Consider the following 15188-nt stretch of genomic DNA (forward strand, 5'->3'; position numbering starts at 1 on the left):
CCACCATGCCCTGCTAATTTTTTGTATTTTTAGTAGAGACAAGGTTTCACCACGTTGGCCAGGCTGGTCTCGAACTCCTGACCTCAGGTGACCCACCCACCTCAGCCTCCCAAAGTTCTGGGATTACAGGTGTGAGCCACCGCGTCCGGCCCAGCTTTAGCACTTTTTATTTCGGGGGACTAGAGATACTTCCCCATCTCACCTGACACACAGCCTAGGCAAGTGTCATCTGCAGCAGTCACGGGCAGTATTTAGATGGGAAGCCACATCTTGGCCCTGACCTGACCCTGCCTCATTTGCCAGTGTCCCCTGGCCCTAAAGCAATAGTGGTGCTTCGGTGGATCCATAGTGAGATGGGCTTGTTTTTGAGTAGGGGGCTGCCTGGCAAGTGCCCAGCACCGGATCTGGCTTTTGAGGTAGGTGGGCTTCGTAGCTTTTACTAAATGAACAGCAGGGATGCACCCTGACTCCTTGGAGTGTTTGTTTTCTGCTGTCTCCTGGGGCTTGAGGCCCTTTGATACAGTGTGAGAGGTTTTATGTAGTATTTGCATTTGTGATTTTCCACCATCAAATTCTTTTACACTCCATGGGGCCTGGATATTGGCTATAGCGCTGTCCAGTCACTGAGAACCCGTCCATGAGGAAATCGTTTATGGAGTAGGGCTTCAGCTCCTTTGTTCTGGATGTTCTGCCCCATTGGTTCCAGAAATTCCCTCATACTTAGAACAAGTCATGCATTTGTGGCTCAAAAAGTAATAGTCATCTTGTGTATAACCTGGTGCAGCCACCAAGACCCCATGCCAGCATTTTATGAGGCTGTAGGGCAGGGGAACTTTGGTCATTGCCAAATAATGTGACAGTCGCACTTGCATAGAAAGAGAGGAATATGCATGATACCTCCAGGGAGGAGGGGTAGGGTCTCCTCACCCACAAGCTGTTCTATTCCAAATGCTGCCTTGTAAATATTGGAGATGGTTTAAAATGGTAGCATTCAGCAAACCAAGAATATATTTATATTGACCAATCCCTTAAGGAGAGTGGTTTGAAATTCATCAAAGTGACAAAGACTCTTTGAATTTCACTTGGATTGTGTTTGATAAACATTTTCCATGGAAATGTTACTGATTTCCATTCCCTCACTGCTTACATGTTGCAGTTTTGGCTCCCTTATTTTTGAAGACGCAAGTGATTGTTTAGAGAAGCTGTAATTGGGTTTATTAAATTTTTTACTAAATGCTCTTAGAAACAATATAATGCATTAAATGCTTTGGATCAACAATTGGAGTGGTACTTTGCACTCGCCTTCATTAAGTGTCAATGTGTCCAAAGAATTTGGTCTGATTGGGAGGTCATTAAATAGAAAGATTACTGTACCTAAATGTTGGTTTTGTGTTTAATAGCAGAAATGCTAAACTATAGACACAGTTTCTGTCTTTGGAGGAAGTGGTGAAGTTAGATTAGTGGTGATTTTTTTTTTTTTTTTTTTGAGACGGAGTCTCACTCTGTTGCCAGGCTGGAATGCAGTGGCGTGATCTTGGCTTACTGCAGTCTCCACCTCCCGGGTTCAAGCGATTCTCCTGCCTCAGCCTCCTGAGTAGCTGGGATTACAGGCGCCTGCCACCACACCCACCTAATTTCTGTATTTTCAGTAGAGATGGGGTTTCACCATGTTAGCCAGAATGGTCCCGATCTCTTGACCTCGTGATCTGCCCGCCTCAGCCTCCCAAAGTGCTGGGATTACAGGCATGAGCCACCATGTAATCAAAAATCACCCGGCCGGTGATTTTTTTTTTTCCTTTTTAAGCTTACTACATAGAGTTTACATGGCAAGCCCTCAGAATAGTTCGTGTCACAGGGTAAATCCTCTACATAAAGTATGAAACATCGTTTTCATTTTCTTTGTGTGCAGCAGCCCTGCATATGCTGCATGCTATAAAGATACCCAGGGCAGAGGGTACAAAGAAGAGGCTCTATTGCTACACATTGTAGACTGAAGTTCTGACATCTTATGGAGAATGCCAATTGGCATCATTCCTGGAGGGCAATTAGGTACCATACTTCTACTTTAAACATATATACCTTTTAACTCAGCGATCTCATTGCTAGATATTTTCTCTAGGAGAGTGTCACAAATGTTTGCCAAAATACCTGTATAGGGATGTTTTCTTCAACCAGAATGTCTAAGGAAAGATTGAATAAGTGAATTATAGCCCCTCCATCTCTTCAGTAGGATACTATGCAGCCATTAAAATGGATGAGGTAGATCTAGATCTGTAGGGCCAGACCCAGAAAGGTTTTCAAGTGAAAAAGATACAATAGTGTCCATAATATAATTCCTTTTATATTCATTTACATATAGTTGTCCATATTTTGTATGGACTGTTGTGTGTGTGTGTGTGTATGATTTTTTTCTATTAGCACACCTATAAATCATGTATTGGACAGCTGTTCATGGGTACAGATTTGTGTATCTACTCATAGTGGACCTATGCTGTTTCCTTAGCTAAAATGATTTATAGTTTCAGTTAGTGTGGGCACAGCCTGTCCCCCTCCGTTAAACAGTGGACTCGCACCTCACCCCATCAGGTTCAGTTGTGGAGAGGAGGCTGGGTGCTCTGTCCTGGGCGGCAGCCTCAGCGAGGCTGGGGCTTTCCTAGAGACAACCGTTTCATGAGGGTAGAGAATATTACTTTGTTCAGCTTCCTGAAGTGGGGAATGTTACTCTAAAAAATGGCATAACCTTTCCTGGTTTAGGTTCATCTAGAAGAAGGCCAGGATGAATTCAAGAAAGTCTAGGTGGATTTAAAAAAAAAAAAAAAACAAAAAAAAAAACATAGAGTTATCTAGACAAAGGTTACAAAATCCTTGGTAGAAGTTTGGGTCACTTTGTTTAATGAATGGAAAGGAATGCCATACTTCATTGATTCTGAAACAGGGATGAGTCTTAAAATCAATGATATGAGAAAACATTGGTTCTTAGTTTTGTTATCAACACGCTTTCTTTCCATTTTATTCCTTTCCTTAGCAATGCAAGTTTCATCTTAACGGTATTGCGTTAGATCCAGTAAAAACAACAATTTTTAACCCAAAACCTTGTATGGTTAGCCTGCTCAGTACATTTTTTAGTTTGAATTATTAGAGTTTATATACTTTAAAAATGCTTGTGATGGGCTCCAAATCCATTTATTCTTGTAATTGGTTTAAATATCCCTCTTAAAATGTGTTTATGTTAGAAGTTTAATATGTTTACTCTTTCATTAGTTCATTGGTATAAACCCTGGCAAGTCTCATAATCTATAATTAATAGAGACCAAAATATGGTCTTAAATATATTGCAGTAATCTAGTTTTCCCTTCTCTAATAAGAATTCTTACTATTTCCTGGCCTTCTCTGGAAAGGTATTTTTTGTTTGTTTTGGTTTTTGTTTTTGAGATGGAGTCTCACTCTGTTGCCCAGGCTGGAGTGCAGTGGCGTAATCTCGGCTCACTGCAACCTCTGCCTCCTGAGTTCAAGCCATCCTCCTGCCTCAGCCTCCAGCTCTGCACTTTAATGGCTGCATAGTTCCCATAATTCACTTATCTACTCTTCTCTTGGTTTGCTTCCACGCTGTTATTATAGATGAGTTTGAGCAAACCCTTTGTGGTGGGGTTCCTAAAAATTTATAGTGTCGGGCTTTTTCCTTTGAGGTAACATAGTTTTGGTGTGTTGCCCTAATTCAGCTGTGTGACTGTTAGGAGCCACCCATCAGCTTCATAGGAGTCAGGGGTTTTCACCTCTAGGGACCCTTCAAATATCACAATAAGCCCATTTGTGTGCCATGAAGAGGGTTATTAAATAGTTCAAGTCATGCCTCAGGCTCCTCTAGAGGAGGCTTCAACCTGCTTTCCAGCACCTTCTCCTTCCCCTGGGCTGTACTGGCTTCATGGTAGATTGTCTGAATATCATCAGCATCTCCTGGAAGGAGAGGGAAGAGGGGACAGTGGACTTTTGTTCTAATTTAGCCTTTCCTTTATTTGGGACATAGGGTCAGTGAAGCTAGAGGAAGAGAAGTTATTGATGCTTCTATGATTTTCTGCCAGGCTTACAGAACAACTGTGTCTCAAAGGATGGGCATGTCTCCTGTTTTTTTATTTTGTTTTGTTTTTAAAGCCTGGAATGAAGATTGTTATTCTTGAAGGTGATAACAGGTTTAGTTTGTCTCTGTCACTAGTCACTGGTCTCTCCAATGAAATATATGTAAAGCTTTCAGCACTGTGGCTGGCACCAAGCAAACAATAACTGATAGATGCTAGCTTACAGTTGCCACCTTCTCATAGAAGGCCTCCTTCCTCATTCAGCTTTTTGCTTGTTCTCCAGAGAATCACATTTTGGAAGATGTGAACAAATGTGTCATTGCTCTCCAGGAGAAGGATGTGGATGGCCTGGACCGCACAGCTGGTGCAATTCGAGGCCGGGCAGCCCGGGTCATTCACGTAGTCACCTCAGAGATGGACAACTATGAGCCAGGAGTCTACACAGAGAAGGTTCTGGAAGCCACTAAGCTTCTCTCCAACACAGGTACGGGAACTCTAGCATTTCAGTGCTCGCACACACCGCAACCTGAGTAGGGCAGGCCACCCGAGTAGCCCAGCCCTGTGGTGAGGAAGGAGGAGTCGGGAACTCAGATTTGGTCTCATGGCACATTAGGCTCCTGAGAAGTTGGTCATAGCCAAATTCAGGCCTCACAAGCGTATTTTCTTCATGTGTATCTCATGAGTAATCACGGGACTAATTCTAAACCACTATTTAAGATGAATTTCTGAGTTTAATCTCCTATTAGTGAGTAAAGACTAAATTAAGGTAGGTCGCACTCTTAAGCAAGGCTTCAAGTTAGTCTCACTTCCAAGTTCTCAACCATCCAATCCCTCTGTTGCAGAGAAAAAGATGATTTGAGTCGTTGTAAAATACTGCATTTAATTTATTTCAACCATAAATACTCCTCACGTAGGTAGAAGCAGAGGCTCTTCATCATAAGCCTCACCTCTTTCTGTCTAGCTGAGTGATTCAGGGAGGGTCAGGGGAATGATGCTGCCTGCGTACCAGGACATCTGCTGTGCCTCTTTCTCCACAGTCATGCCACGTTTTACTGAGCAAGTAGAGGCGGCCGTGGAAGCCCTCAGCTCGGACCCTGCCCAGCCAATGGATGAGAATGAGTTTATCGATGCCTCCCGCCTGGTATATGATGGCATCCGGGACATCAGGAAAGCAGTGCTGATGATAAGGGTGAGTAACTGCATTTCAGACGTCTTAACAGCTTCTTTCTTATCATTTGCTAAACTTGAGCAATGCGTCATTCTAGAACTCGGCAGATGCGGTAGCAGTATATTAAAACCATGAATCTAAAAGCTGTTAGAATGAGATATATTTAATTATGTTGTCTAAAATGACCGTTAGTTGCAAGTTAGAGCTCATACTTGGGCCAAGAAGAGGAGCTAGCCTGAGTTGACGATTTAATTTAGGATAAACAGTCTCTACAACATGAGGCTTCAGTTTGAGTTAGGCAGGAAATTATAGAAAATAATGGTTCTCAAGCTAGTATCAGAGAAGGAAGTTTTTTCGTAATACAGATTCAAGTTACTGTTCACATGGAGTGCCCCTCTCTTCAGAGGGGCTGCAGGCAGACAGGATGATGGAACCCCAGGGTGTTGGGGGGAGAAGTGGCCCCAGGTGATGCTCCTAGGCTCATGGCCAAGTGCTGAGCCCCTTTCCCCACAGCCAGAATGCCTGGAGGGCCTGTAGCAAGGGCAGAGGAGAAAGGGGCCTCTGCGGCGTCTGTGGTTGAGCTCCCGGCTTACCGTCCTGCTCTCTGACACTATTCCTATCTTCATTCAAGAATCATCCTTCCAGTCCCTGGGCGTCTCAGTTTCTTGATGTCTTGTCCTCCTCCACCTCAGCCTCATGGCCATAGGTGTACCTCAGCTTTTATCACTGCCTGCCATTGTCTTTGTCATCCCCAGCCGCCCGGTTCTATTGTTGAGGTTGCGCCCTTGAGTCCTGCAACTCCCAGCAAGCCTTTGAGTCCACTGTGGGGCCTTCAGTCAGTTGGTCCTCCCCGTTTGACACTCACTCAGCCCCTTGTGTCCTTGGTTCAGTCCTTTTTCAGCTTTGAGTCCATAGTTGAATGTTCTCACTCCTCTGCCCTGCTGTTTCCTTACACTTGCCTTGCAAGGTGCAGTCTTAGCAAGATCCTGCTCTCCTGAGCACAGTGCAGGTGGCCACAGCCACGCCGACGGAGCTGCAGAAGCCGCGGCCATTTGTGGGCCCTTGCTGTCCTGCAACAGGTGCCCGTCCAACCACCCACACCTGTGCCCCTGTCCTATTTGGCCCTCTTGCCGATTTCATTGAGGATACTGAGGCAGTTAGTACGGCCACCCCACTGCATCCATGCCCGTGTGCTCTGCCTTCCTCCTAGGACTCTGGGCACCGCTATTGGTGCTTCTCGCCGAGGCCATCCCTTGCATGTCCTTTTACTGGGGTCCCAGCTTCTTCACCCCCTGCCTTCTGTACCTTTCCCCAAGCCTATGATGATTCTCCCATTTTTAAGGGGAAAAAAAATCTCTTAACCCACACCCCTTCTCAGTCTCCTTGGCTGGTTTCTCCCCATCTCCTCAGCCCGTGAAACATGGGTGTGGCCTGCTGGGAAGTCCTTGGCCTCTTCAGAGTCCTGTCTAGAGGCCGACTCTCCTGAGTTCCACACTTGCCTGTGCACCTTGCCTCCTCCCTCTCACTTGCTCCACCCAGGCAGCACATGTTGATAGTGACTCCGTCTTCCCTTGCTCATGTGCAGACCTCGGATCTTTTATTTCCCTTTTGTCCCATACCTCACATCTGCTTTATCTGTGAATTCTTTCGGCTCTCCCTTCACAGTAGAGAACCTGAACATGTTCTTACCCTCGTCCAAGCCACCAGCACTTCTCACCTGGGTTCGTGCAGGTGCCACTCAGCTGGTTCCCCATTCCCATCCTGGGTGCCTACAGTCTCATGAGCCACAGGGCAGCCAGAGTGATTTCTCTAAGCTTCAGTCAGATCATGTTATCCTCTGTGCCATCCTCTCCACAGGCAGCCACGTCACTCATTCTTTATGCTGGCCTACAAGGCTTTCTAGGACTAGAACCTGTCGCTTCTCCAACCTCATCTCTTGCTTATCTCCCCTTGTGCTCATGGGGTTCCAGGCAAGCTGGTGACATAGGGGCAGTGAGCTAAGCCCCCCTTCTGTGGCCTTCTTGCTATTCACACAGTTCCCTGGGCCAACGCCCCTTCCCCACAGTCTCAATGCTGCCGCCCGCCCCGCCTTCCCCCTCCTGGAGAGCACCTTCTCGTCACACTTTTCCAAACACCCATATGGAATTAAAATCTCCCTTTATTCCTCTCTGCTTTCTTTATACACTGGTCACTTTTGATGTGTCATATAATTCATTTGCTTACTTTGTTGCCATTTCTTCCATTAGAATATGCATGAGAGGAATTTTTATCTGTCTGTCACTTTGTATCTCTAGGGCCCAGAATGCTTGGCAGAGAGAGAATGAATGAATGAATGAATGAGAGTACTCGGTTTTCTTGGCAAGAACGGTTCTTGGGTCTGCGATGGGGTCCTGGGAAGGCAGAGATGATGTTAGGAGGTGGTCCTTTGAAAAGCCCCTTAACTGATTGCATGCCAGTCCCGAAGGCATGTGTGACTGCAGCGTTAAAACCGTCAGTGCTGGCATCGTGTTTTGTGTCACCAAGTCCATCGGCCTCCAGGACGTCACGTGGACATGCCGTCTGGTGCCACCTGCGTGAGCATCCACTCTTCTCACCTCATCAAGGGACAGGCCCAGCCTTTGCGCAGCACGCTCTTGGTGGCTCCGGAATGTTTCTTGCATATCTTCTTGTTTGAACCTCACAGCAAGTCCTTGGGCTGCGCTTGGAATAGGTCCTGGTACAGATGAGGGACTCGCCTCACTGCCCTCCTGTCACAGGCCAGCCGGCTGGGCTGAGCGCCAACCCCAGCTGTTCTGCCTGCTGCCCCCTTACTGATAACTGCCAGAGGACAACATTATGTTTCAAGTCAGTAGCTAATCATGAGAGGCTGGTAGTTGGTACAAAGTAAGAATCTTATTTCATAATTAAAGCAAAGAGCTAGGAACAGTAATCAGTCCCTTGGGTATTTACTCAGCCCTTACCTGTCATATTCTCCCCTCTTTTCTTTTGATGAAAGTCAAAAGAATACTTTAAAATTGCCTATTTTTACTCCTCCAAGCAGCCTTGGTACCCTAACAGAAGGCTCAGTTACTTAATTTTCTTTTTGTCATAAAGTAGGAAAGTTAAACAGATCTGCTTAATACTAGACAAAACACCTCTGTTTTTAAGTCAGTAAGTACCTTTTCTACCCAGGACAGTTCTCATCTTTGTCTTAAAATACAGGTGTTGGGGAAGTAAATCAGGAAGTAAAAACCTATGTCACCAGGCACGGTGGTTCATGCCTGTAAACCCACCCAGCATTTTGGGAGCCCAAGGCAGGGGTGGATCACCCGAGGTCAGAAGTTCAAGACCAGCCTGGCCAGCATGGAGAAACCCCGTCTCTACTAAAAATACAAAAATTAGCCAGGCATGGTGGTGTGTTGCCTCTAATCCCAGCCACTCGTAGGCTGAGGCAGGTGAATCACTTGAACCCGGGAGACGGAGGTTGCATTGATTCCAAGATCACGCCACTGTACTCCAGCCTGGGTGACAGAGCGAGACTCTGTCTCAAAGGAAAAAAAACAACCTTATGTCTTACAAAGAAATAGTGAATTGACTCAGTGATAGCCATTGAGCCCCACACACAGTGAAGCCAGCGCAGGCCTGCCGTGGGCCAGGCAGCCCAGGGCGTGCACCAGTGAAGCAGAGGTTCGAGACAAATGCTGAGTGATTTTGACTTTATTCATCATACTGTTCAGAACACTGCACATTAAAATCCAGAATTCTGGGCCTCTGTGCACCTGGCCAAGAGGCTCAGGGTGGCTGGGGGCTGGTGGCCCATGGCCCAGAGATGTGTCTGACTTGTGATCTCTGTCTTGGTGGCAGACCCCTGAGGAGTTGGATGACTCTGACTTTGAGACAGAAGATTTCGATGTCAGAAGTAGGACAAGTGTCCAGACAGAAGATGATCAGCTGATAGCTGGCCAGAGTGCCCGGGTAAGGAAGCGCTCCGTGGGGCAGTTCAGCTTGTGCTGCCGACCTTCCCTGTCCGCTTTCTCGTTTCCAGGAAAACACCCTCAGTAGTCAGAACACCATTTCTCTTTCTCTAGCAGTAGACTGAAGTTAAACTAAGTTGTGGCACCTGCTAGTCACTTGTAGCCTCCTCAGCTAGAGACAGACCAGGTCCTGGGCCTCCTCTGCAGTGCCCTGGGGCTTTGGTTTATGATAGAGCCCTGGGTCAGGAAAGGGCTGAAATTTAGTCAATGCAGTGTTTGTTGAAAGGATCGTGAAATTTGAAAAAGATTGCTGCCTTTGGCCATCTCAATGATACCATGGGTATGAACTATTTAATTATTCATGGGTTTAAAAAAATAACAGTGGTACATTCAAGAAAGCCAGTCAGAGCCATTGCATTCATTTGAGTCATTAAATCTTCAATCAATAGCATTTATGTTTTGGGGAGGATGCCAAGAAATATTTCTAAGGAGTCTTTGATTTCACTCCTTGGAAATCTGTCGTGAACAGTGAGCACATCCCTGCCTTATGTCCTGCTCCGTCATGAGCACTTTGGGAAGCTGAGAGGGAGGAGCTTCAGCCGTAGGTCTGTGGGCTGGAGGTGGGCAGCAGGCCTCCAGGTGCTGCTCGAGTATGGCCTTAGTGCTCAGCCCTCTTTCTTCAGGTGTACATTCTAAAGCCACTTTCAGTTCACCTTGAATAGCTGGAAATGTCTACCAGGGAAAGGGTTCCACACTTTCGTCAGCCCCTTCTCTCATTTCTTGTCTTATATTAAAGAATTAATAAGCAGGTTCTGTCCCTGCACAGTTGTGATTCCAAAGCTTCCGCATTAGCCTTCCACCCCTTGCTGTTTGCTTCCACACTGAAACTTGTGCTCGAAAGTGGGTCGGAAATTCAGGCTGCTGTAAGTGTCTGCAAAAAATGAGAGAAATAGCCCTTTAGGCAAAGTGAAATCTGTTAAAGCATTATCCTACCTATGCCATAGATTGCCTGTTGGAAATATTCTTGGCTAATGCACTCTGAGAACTTCCTATTCTTTTTATGTAAGAGCTCTTTGTGCTTCTGATCACAGGCGATCATGGCTCAGCTTCCCCAGGAGCAAAAAGCGAAGATTGCGGAACAGGTGGCCAGCTTCCAGGAAGAAAAGAGCAAGCTGGATGCTGAAGTGTCCAAATGGGATGACAGTGGCAATGACATCATTGTGCTAGCCAAGCAGATGTGCATGATTATGATGGAGATGACTGACTTTACCCGGTGAGCAGCACCCTGGCCCCACCAGGCTGCACAGGGGCCACTTTTTTCCCCACAGGTCACCTGCACAGCAGCTCAGACCGCCCAAGCCATGGGGCTTTGTGGACATCTTCTGTTTTCTACTCATCTCCAACTGTGAGGGGCTTCACGTACAATGATCCTTGTTCTCTCTTCTCAGAGGTAAAGGACCACTCAAAAATACATCAGATGTCATCAGTGCTGCCAAGAAAATTGCTGAGGCAGGATCCAGGATGGACAGGCTTGGCCGGACCATCGCAGATTACGTAAGTGACAGACCTGCCAGGTGGGTCTCCAAGCTCCTTCTGGGACTCAGGCAGCCCAGCCTGGTCCATTCAGGGTAAGTTTCATGGGCCACAGCACTTTTGCCGCCCATCTCTAAAAATGGTTCTTATTCATCCCATCATAGATTCGTAAGGATTCTCCAGAGCAGATGTGGATGTACTGGAATAATCGTCCATCACTTGTAGCCAAATTAACCTCTGCTGTTGTCTATTATGTCTCAGTTCCCTCTCCCCCCTCTGGGCAGGGGCCGAGGGCAGCCAGAAGCCATGTGGCCAGTGCTGTGGAAGGCTGGTGTGCCCAGCTGGGGCCAGGTTTCTTCATCCTCAGCACTGTGGCTCTCAGTCACCCTGCTGTCATCCCCCTATTCCCTCACACTGATAGGTACAAAAATATGGTTCCTATCACCTGGAAATTGTACAATACGTTTCATTTGGTGTTTTAAGCCTCACCAAGAGAAGCTCTTTCTCAGTTATACTTTTTCTCTGTAGTTAACAAACCTCCCCACCATCTTCCCTGAAATAGCCAAACTCTCAGCCTCATCTAGGCCACAGGATGTGTGAGACGTCCCTCCTTACTCAAGCCAAAGATTGTAAAGGCATCCTTGACTCCCACACAATCGGTAATAGGGCCTATTGCTTCCATTAGCCAAATGTATCTCAACACAAACCAGTCTTGTCCTGTCTGCAGAGCTCCATAGCCACTCGGACTGCTGTGGCTGCCCCCGATTCCCTATTCTCTCCTCTCTCCGCTTCTGCATCCAGCTGCCGGCACTGTCATCTGAAAATGCAGATCACATGGCTGCCCTGCTTCCATGACTACTTAGAATACAGCTCATCTCCAGTATGCTCTGCAGGGTTTCAGTTCATGCCAGTCTCTGTGGTGTACTTTGCTTGCTATGAACACTTGAGAGGTGCTCTCTTTCTTCCTTTGGGTAAAGCTTTCTAGGCTGGTCCTAATCTGGGAGCCTCTAAAACCCTGAGATATGGGGGAAGACAGGAACTGGGCAGGGGCCGCCCTTTTCTCTTTGACCATCCCCGACTGCTTTTTTTTCTTGCTTTGCTTTACTCATTTATCCTCCACCTCAGCCTGCAGTGAGTGGCTTTTGTCATCAGGCCTTAATAACGCAAAGTGCCTCGGAGCAGAAAAACTATTTGTTTACTTAGCTCAAAACATCTAGACTTTTCTCCATAGCCAGGCTCCTACTTGCTGAGCCAGCTTGTTCTCACCTTGAGGAGCACGGGCCTCCACCCTGCCATGTGGGGTGAGGGGATCCTTGGCCAGGGTGGTTTCCCTGCTGTCACGGGAGGGAAGTCAGCGGGAGGCTCAGAAGGCCTTGGCTGTACAACCAGTGCCGTGCGGCGCAGCCAGGGTCCCATGAACGACTTCCGTCAGCTCACCTGCCTCCATCCCCAAGCAGAGTGTAGGCAAGGGCTGTGACTGCCTCAGGTAATTGGGTGATTTTGCTCCAGCAAGAGGACAGGAAGCATGTTGAGTGCCACGCTGAACCTTTGAGAAACACCCATAGGGCGGGAGGTGCTTGGTCCAGGCCAGGGTGCTCGGTGCTAAGCCTGCTCTCCCTTCAGTGCCCAGACTCGGCTTGCAAGCAGGACCTGCTGGCCTACCTGCAACGCATCGCCCTCTACTGCCACCAGCTCAACATCTGTAGCAAGGTCAAGGCCGAGGTGCAGAATCTCGGCGGGGAGCTCGTTGTCTCTGGGGTAAGCACTAGCTGAGAAAAAAGAGGGCCAGTGCGAACGTGCTGACCCTTGTCAGAAATGAAGTCACTTCCTATCCACATACGCACCTGCCCTGGGAATGTGTGCTGAGCAGAAACCCCAAGTCCTGTCCCAGCCTCCGGAGACCAAAGTCTGTCCATCATCTGTTCCCTGTAGAACTGTGACATGGGCAGGCCACTTCAAGGGCTGAAAGGCTGGCCGCCTCCCCTTTGCTGGCCACTCCCTGGGAAACAAATTTTTAAAAATCTTCCTTGGGACCGGGCGTGGTGGCAGGTGCTTGTAAGTCCCAGCTACTTGGGAGGCTGAGACACAAGAATTGCTTGAGCCTGGGAGACAGAGGTTGCAGTGAGCCGAGATGGCACCACTGCACTCCAGTCTGGGCAACAGGGCAAGACTGTCTCAAAACAAAATGAAACTTCCTTTTCTTCCCCCAGAGAGGAATTAAGAGTAGACATCGATAGGATGCTTTCTCGAAAGCCCTTCACCCCTCAGAGTGCTTGAGTAGCATCTCTTTCTTTTTGTCAGGTCACAGTTCTGAGGCCTTTCTCACCTAGGGCAGGGGAAAGAGGTTTGCTGAGTGGACTGGGGTCCACCGAGCCTCCGTGGCTTCTTTTAATCCCATTAAATTTCCTTTAAAAGAAACACTTCTTACATTGAACATATTGAGACCATTGGCTCATCTGCTTTGCCATAAACGTCCCTGTCTCGATTCCTGCTTCTCCTCCCCCACGTGCTTGTAGCTCTGGGATCACTCACAGTGGCTTCCGCTCTGAGTGAATAAACACTTGCTGGAGGGTGGGGGCGAGCAAGGCGAGGCTGCCTCATGTCTTCTTCAAAGGGTCTGAGGGCAGGTGCTTCCAGGCTATTTAGATAAGAGCAGCTGTTGAGGGTGTTCCTCAGCAACAGGCTGCTGCCCAATCCTCTGCGACCCGCCCAGGCCCTGGTCTTGCAGAGGAGTAGGGGGCCCCCCTTCAGGCACAGCCCACCTGTGTCCACGATGCTGGAGGGCAGGCCTGTGCTTCTCACCACCCCTGTCTGCCTCGTAGGTGGACAGCGCCATGTCCCTGATCCAGGCAGCCAAGAACTTGATGAATGCTGTGGTGCAGACAGTGAAGGCATCCTACGTCGCCTCCACCAAATACCAAAAGTCGCAGGGTATGGCTTCCCTCAACCTTCCTGCTGTGTCATGGAAGATGAAGGCACCAGAGAAAAAGCCCTTGGTGAAGAGAGAGAAACAGGATGAGACGCAGACCAAGATTAAACGGGCATCTCAGAAGAAGCACGTGAACCCGGTGCAGGCCCTCAGCGAGTTCAAAGCCATGGACAGCATCTAAGTCTGCCCAGGCCAGCTGCCGCCACCCCTCTGGGCTCCTGAAGATCAGTCACTGTTCGTCACTCAAATGAATTTGCTAAATACGACACTGATGTTAGATTCCACAGGGAAATGGGCAGACTGTGAACCAGTCCAGGTGGTGAATTTTCCAAGAACATAGTTTAAGTTGATTAAAAATGCTTTTAGAATGCAGGAGCCTACTTCTAGCTGTATTTTTTTATATGCTTAAATAAAAGTAAAAATTCCATAACCAAAGAGAATCCCACATTAGCTTGTTAGTAATGCTCTGAGCAAGCCGAGATGCCCCTTCTCTTAGGTTTGAGAGAAGGGAATTTGGCTCAACCTCAGTTGAGAGGGTGCAGTCCAGACAGCTTGACTGCTTTTAAATGACCAAAGATGACCTGTGGTAAGCAACCTGGGCATCTCAGGAAGCAGTCCCTGGAGAAGGAATGTTCCCAGAAAGGTCTTTAGAGGAACAAACTCAGTAAAACGTAATGTATCATGAAGAAAACGGATTACTCTATGACATGAAATGAGAATTTAAATGCATGGTTACAATTACTAATGTACGCTGCTGCAGGACATTAGTAAAGCTGCTTTTTTTAGGCTACAGTGTTGTAATCAGAACACACTTCTCTCCTTTTTCTTCCAGCTTCAAATGCAAATTCATCACTGGGCTCACTTCTAATAATTGCAGTGTTTCCCGCCTTGGGCTTGCAGCAGAAAAACCTGACAGAGTAGTGTTTGCTAAGGCAGTAATTTAGACTTTACCTTATTTGTGATGACTATAGTGATTACTGTAACTATAAGGCATAACTTACCATCTTATATAAATTTTACAAATTTGAATGTTTTTTACACTAACTTTTCCCAATAAAGTCCACTATGAAACCACTACATCCAAGAGGCCAAAGTCGTCATCTCTTCCTTCAAGTGCTCACAGCATCTGTGGTGCTCTGGGCCCTCCCAGCGTCCCTCTCTTCCAGGATGGGGATACCCAGAAGGGAGACTGGGGCTCTAGGCTGCACGGCTCATGCCAGCCCATCAGGGAGGGCCATGCCCCTTGTCCTGTTGCGTGCCCCACCCTGCACCCCCACCTCGGGAGTTCACATGTCCATTCCTTGAGGTTCAGGTCAACCTCGGAGGCATCCCTGTCTTCGTTGTAAATGTCCCCTCTCCTGCATCCTCCTTGCTTCAGCACACACACCTATGATGACAGCGGCCTTCGAGATGAAAACCCCTTAACCCCATGATCCTTCCTCACTTCCAGCCGGCTGTCGCCTTGCTCCCTCCACCTCCCCTCGTCAGGGCGACTGTCTTCCACTGCCAGTGACACTGGCAATGGTCTTCAG

General features: G+C 47.7%; 1 protein-coding gene across 4 annotated transcripts in view; it reads left to right on the plus strand.

The window, feature by feature from the left end:
* Positions 1 to 14731, plus strand: part of CTNNA1 (catenin (cadherin-associated protein), alpha 1, 102kDa) — a 162039-nt gene extending 147308 nt beyond the window's left edge. For all 4 annotated transcript variants that reach the window (XM_011935307.1, XM_011935309.1, XM_011935308.1 and 1 more), the window contains 7 exons: positions 4357 to 4557; positions 5111 to 5262; positions 9085 to 9195; positions 10286 to 10467; positions 10643 to 10748; positions 12351 to 12485; positions 13550 to 14731. In XM_011935307.1, coding sequence (XP_011790697.1) covers positions 4357 to 4557; positions 5111 to 5262; positions 9085 to 9195; positions 10286 to 10467; positions 10643 to 10748; positions 12351 to 12485; positions 13550 to 13837 — 1175 coding nt within the window. In that variant the 3' untranslated portion in view covers positions 13838 to 14731. The remainder of the gene's footprint in view (positions 1 to 4356; positions 4558 to 5110; positions 5263 to 9084; positions 9196 to 10285; positions 10468 to 10642; positions 10749 to 12350; positions 12486 to 13549) is intronic.
* Positions 14732 to 15188: the final 457 nt, after the last annotated feature.

This window comes from Colobus angolensis, unplaced genomic scaffold (assembly GCF_000951035.1).
Source record: "Colobus angolensis palliatus isolate OR3802 unplaced genomic scaffold, Cang.pa_1.0 Scaffold142, whole genome shotgun sequence".
Lineage (NCBI taxonomy): Eukaryota > Metazoa > Chordata > Mammalia > Primates > Cercopithecidae > Colobus > Colobus angolensis.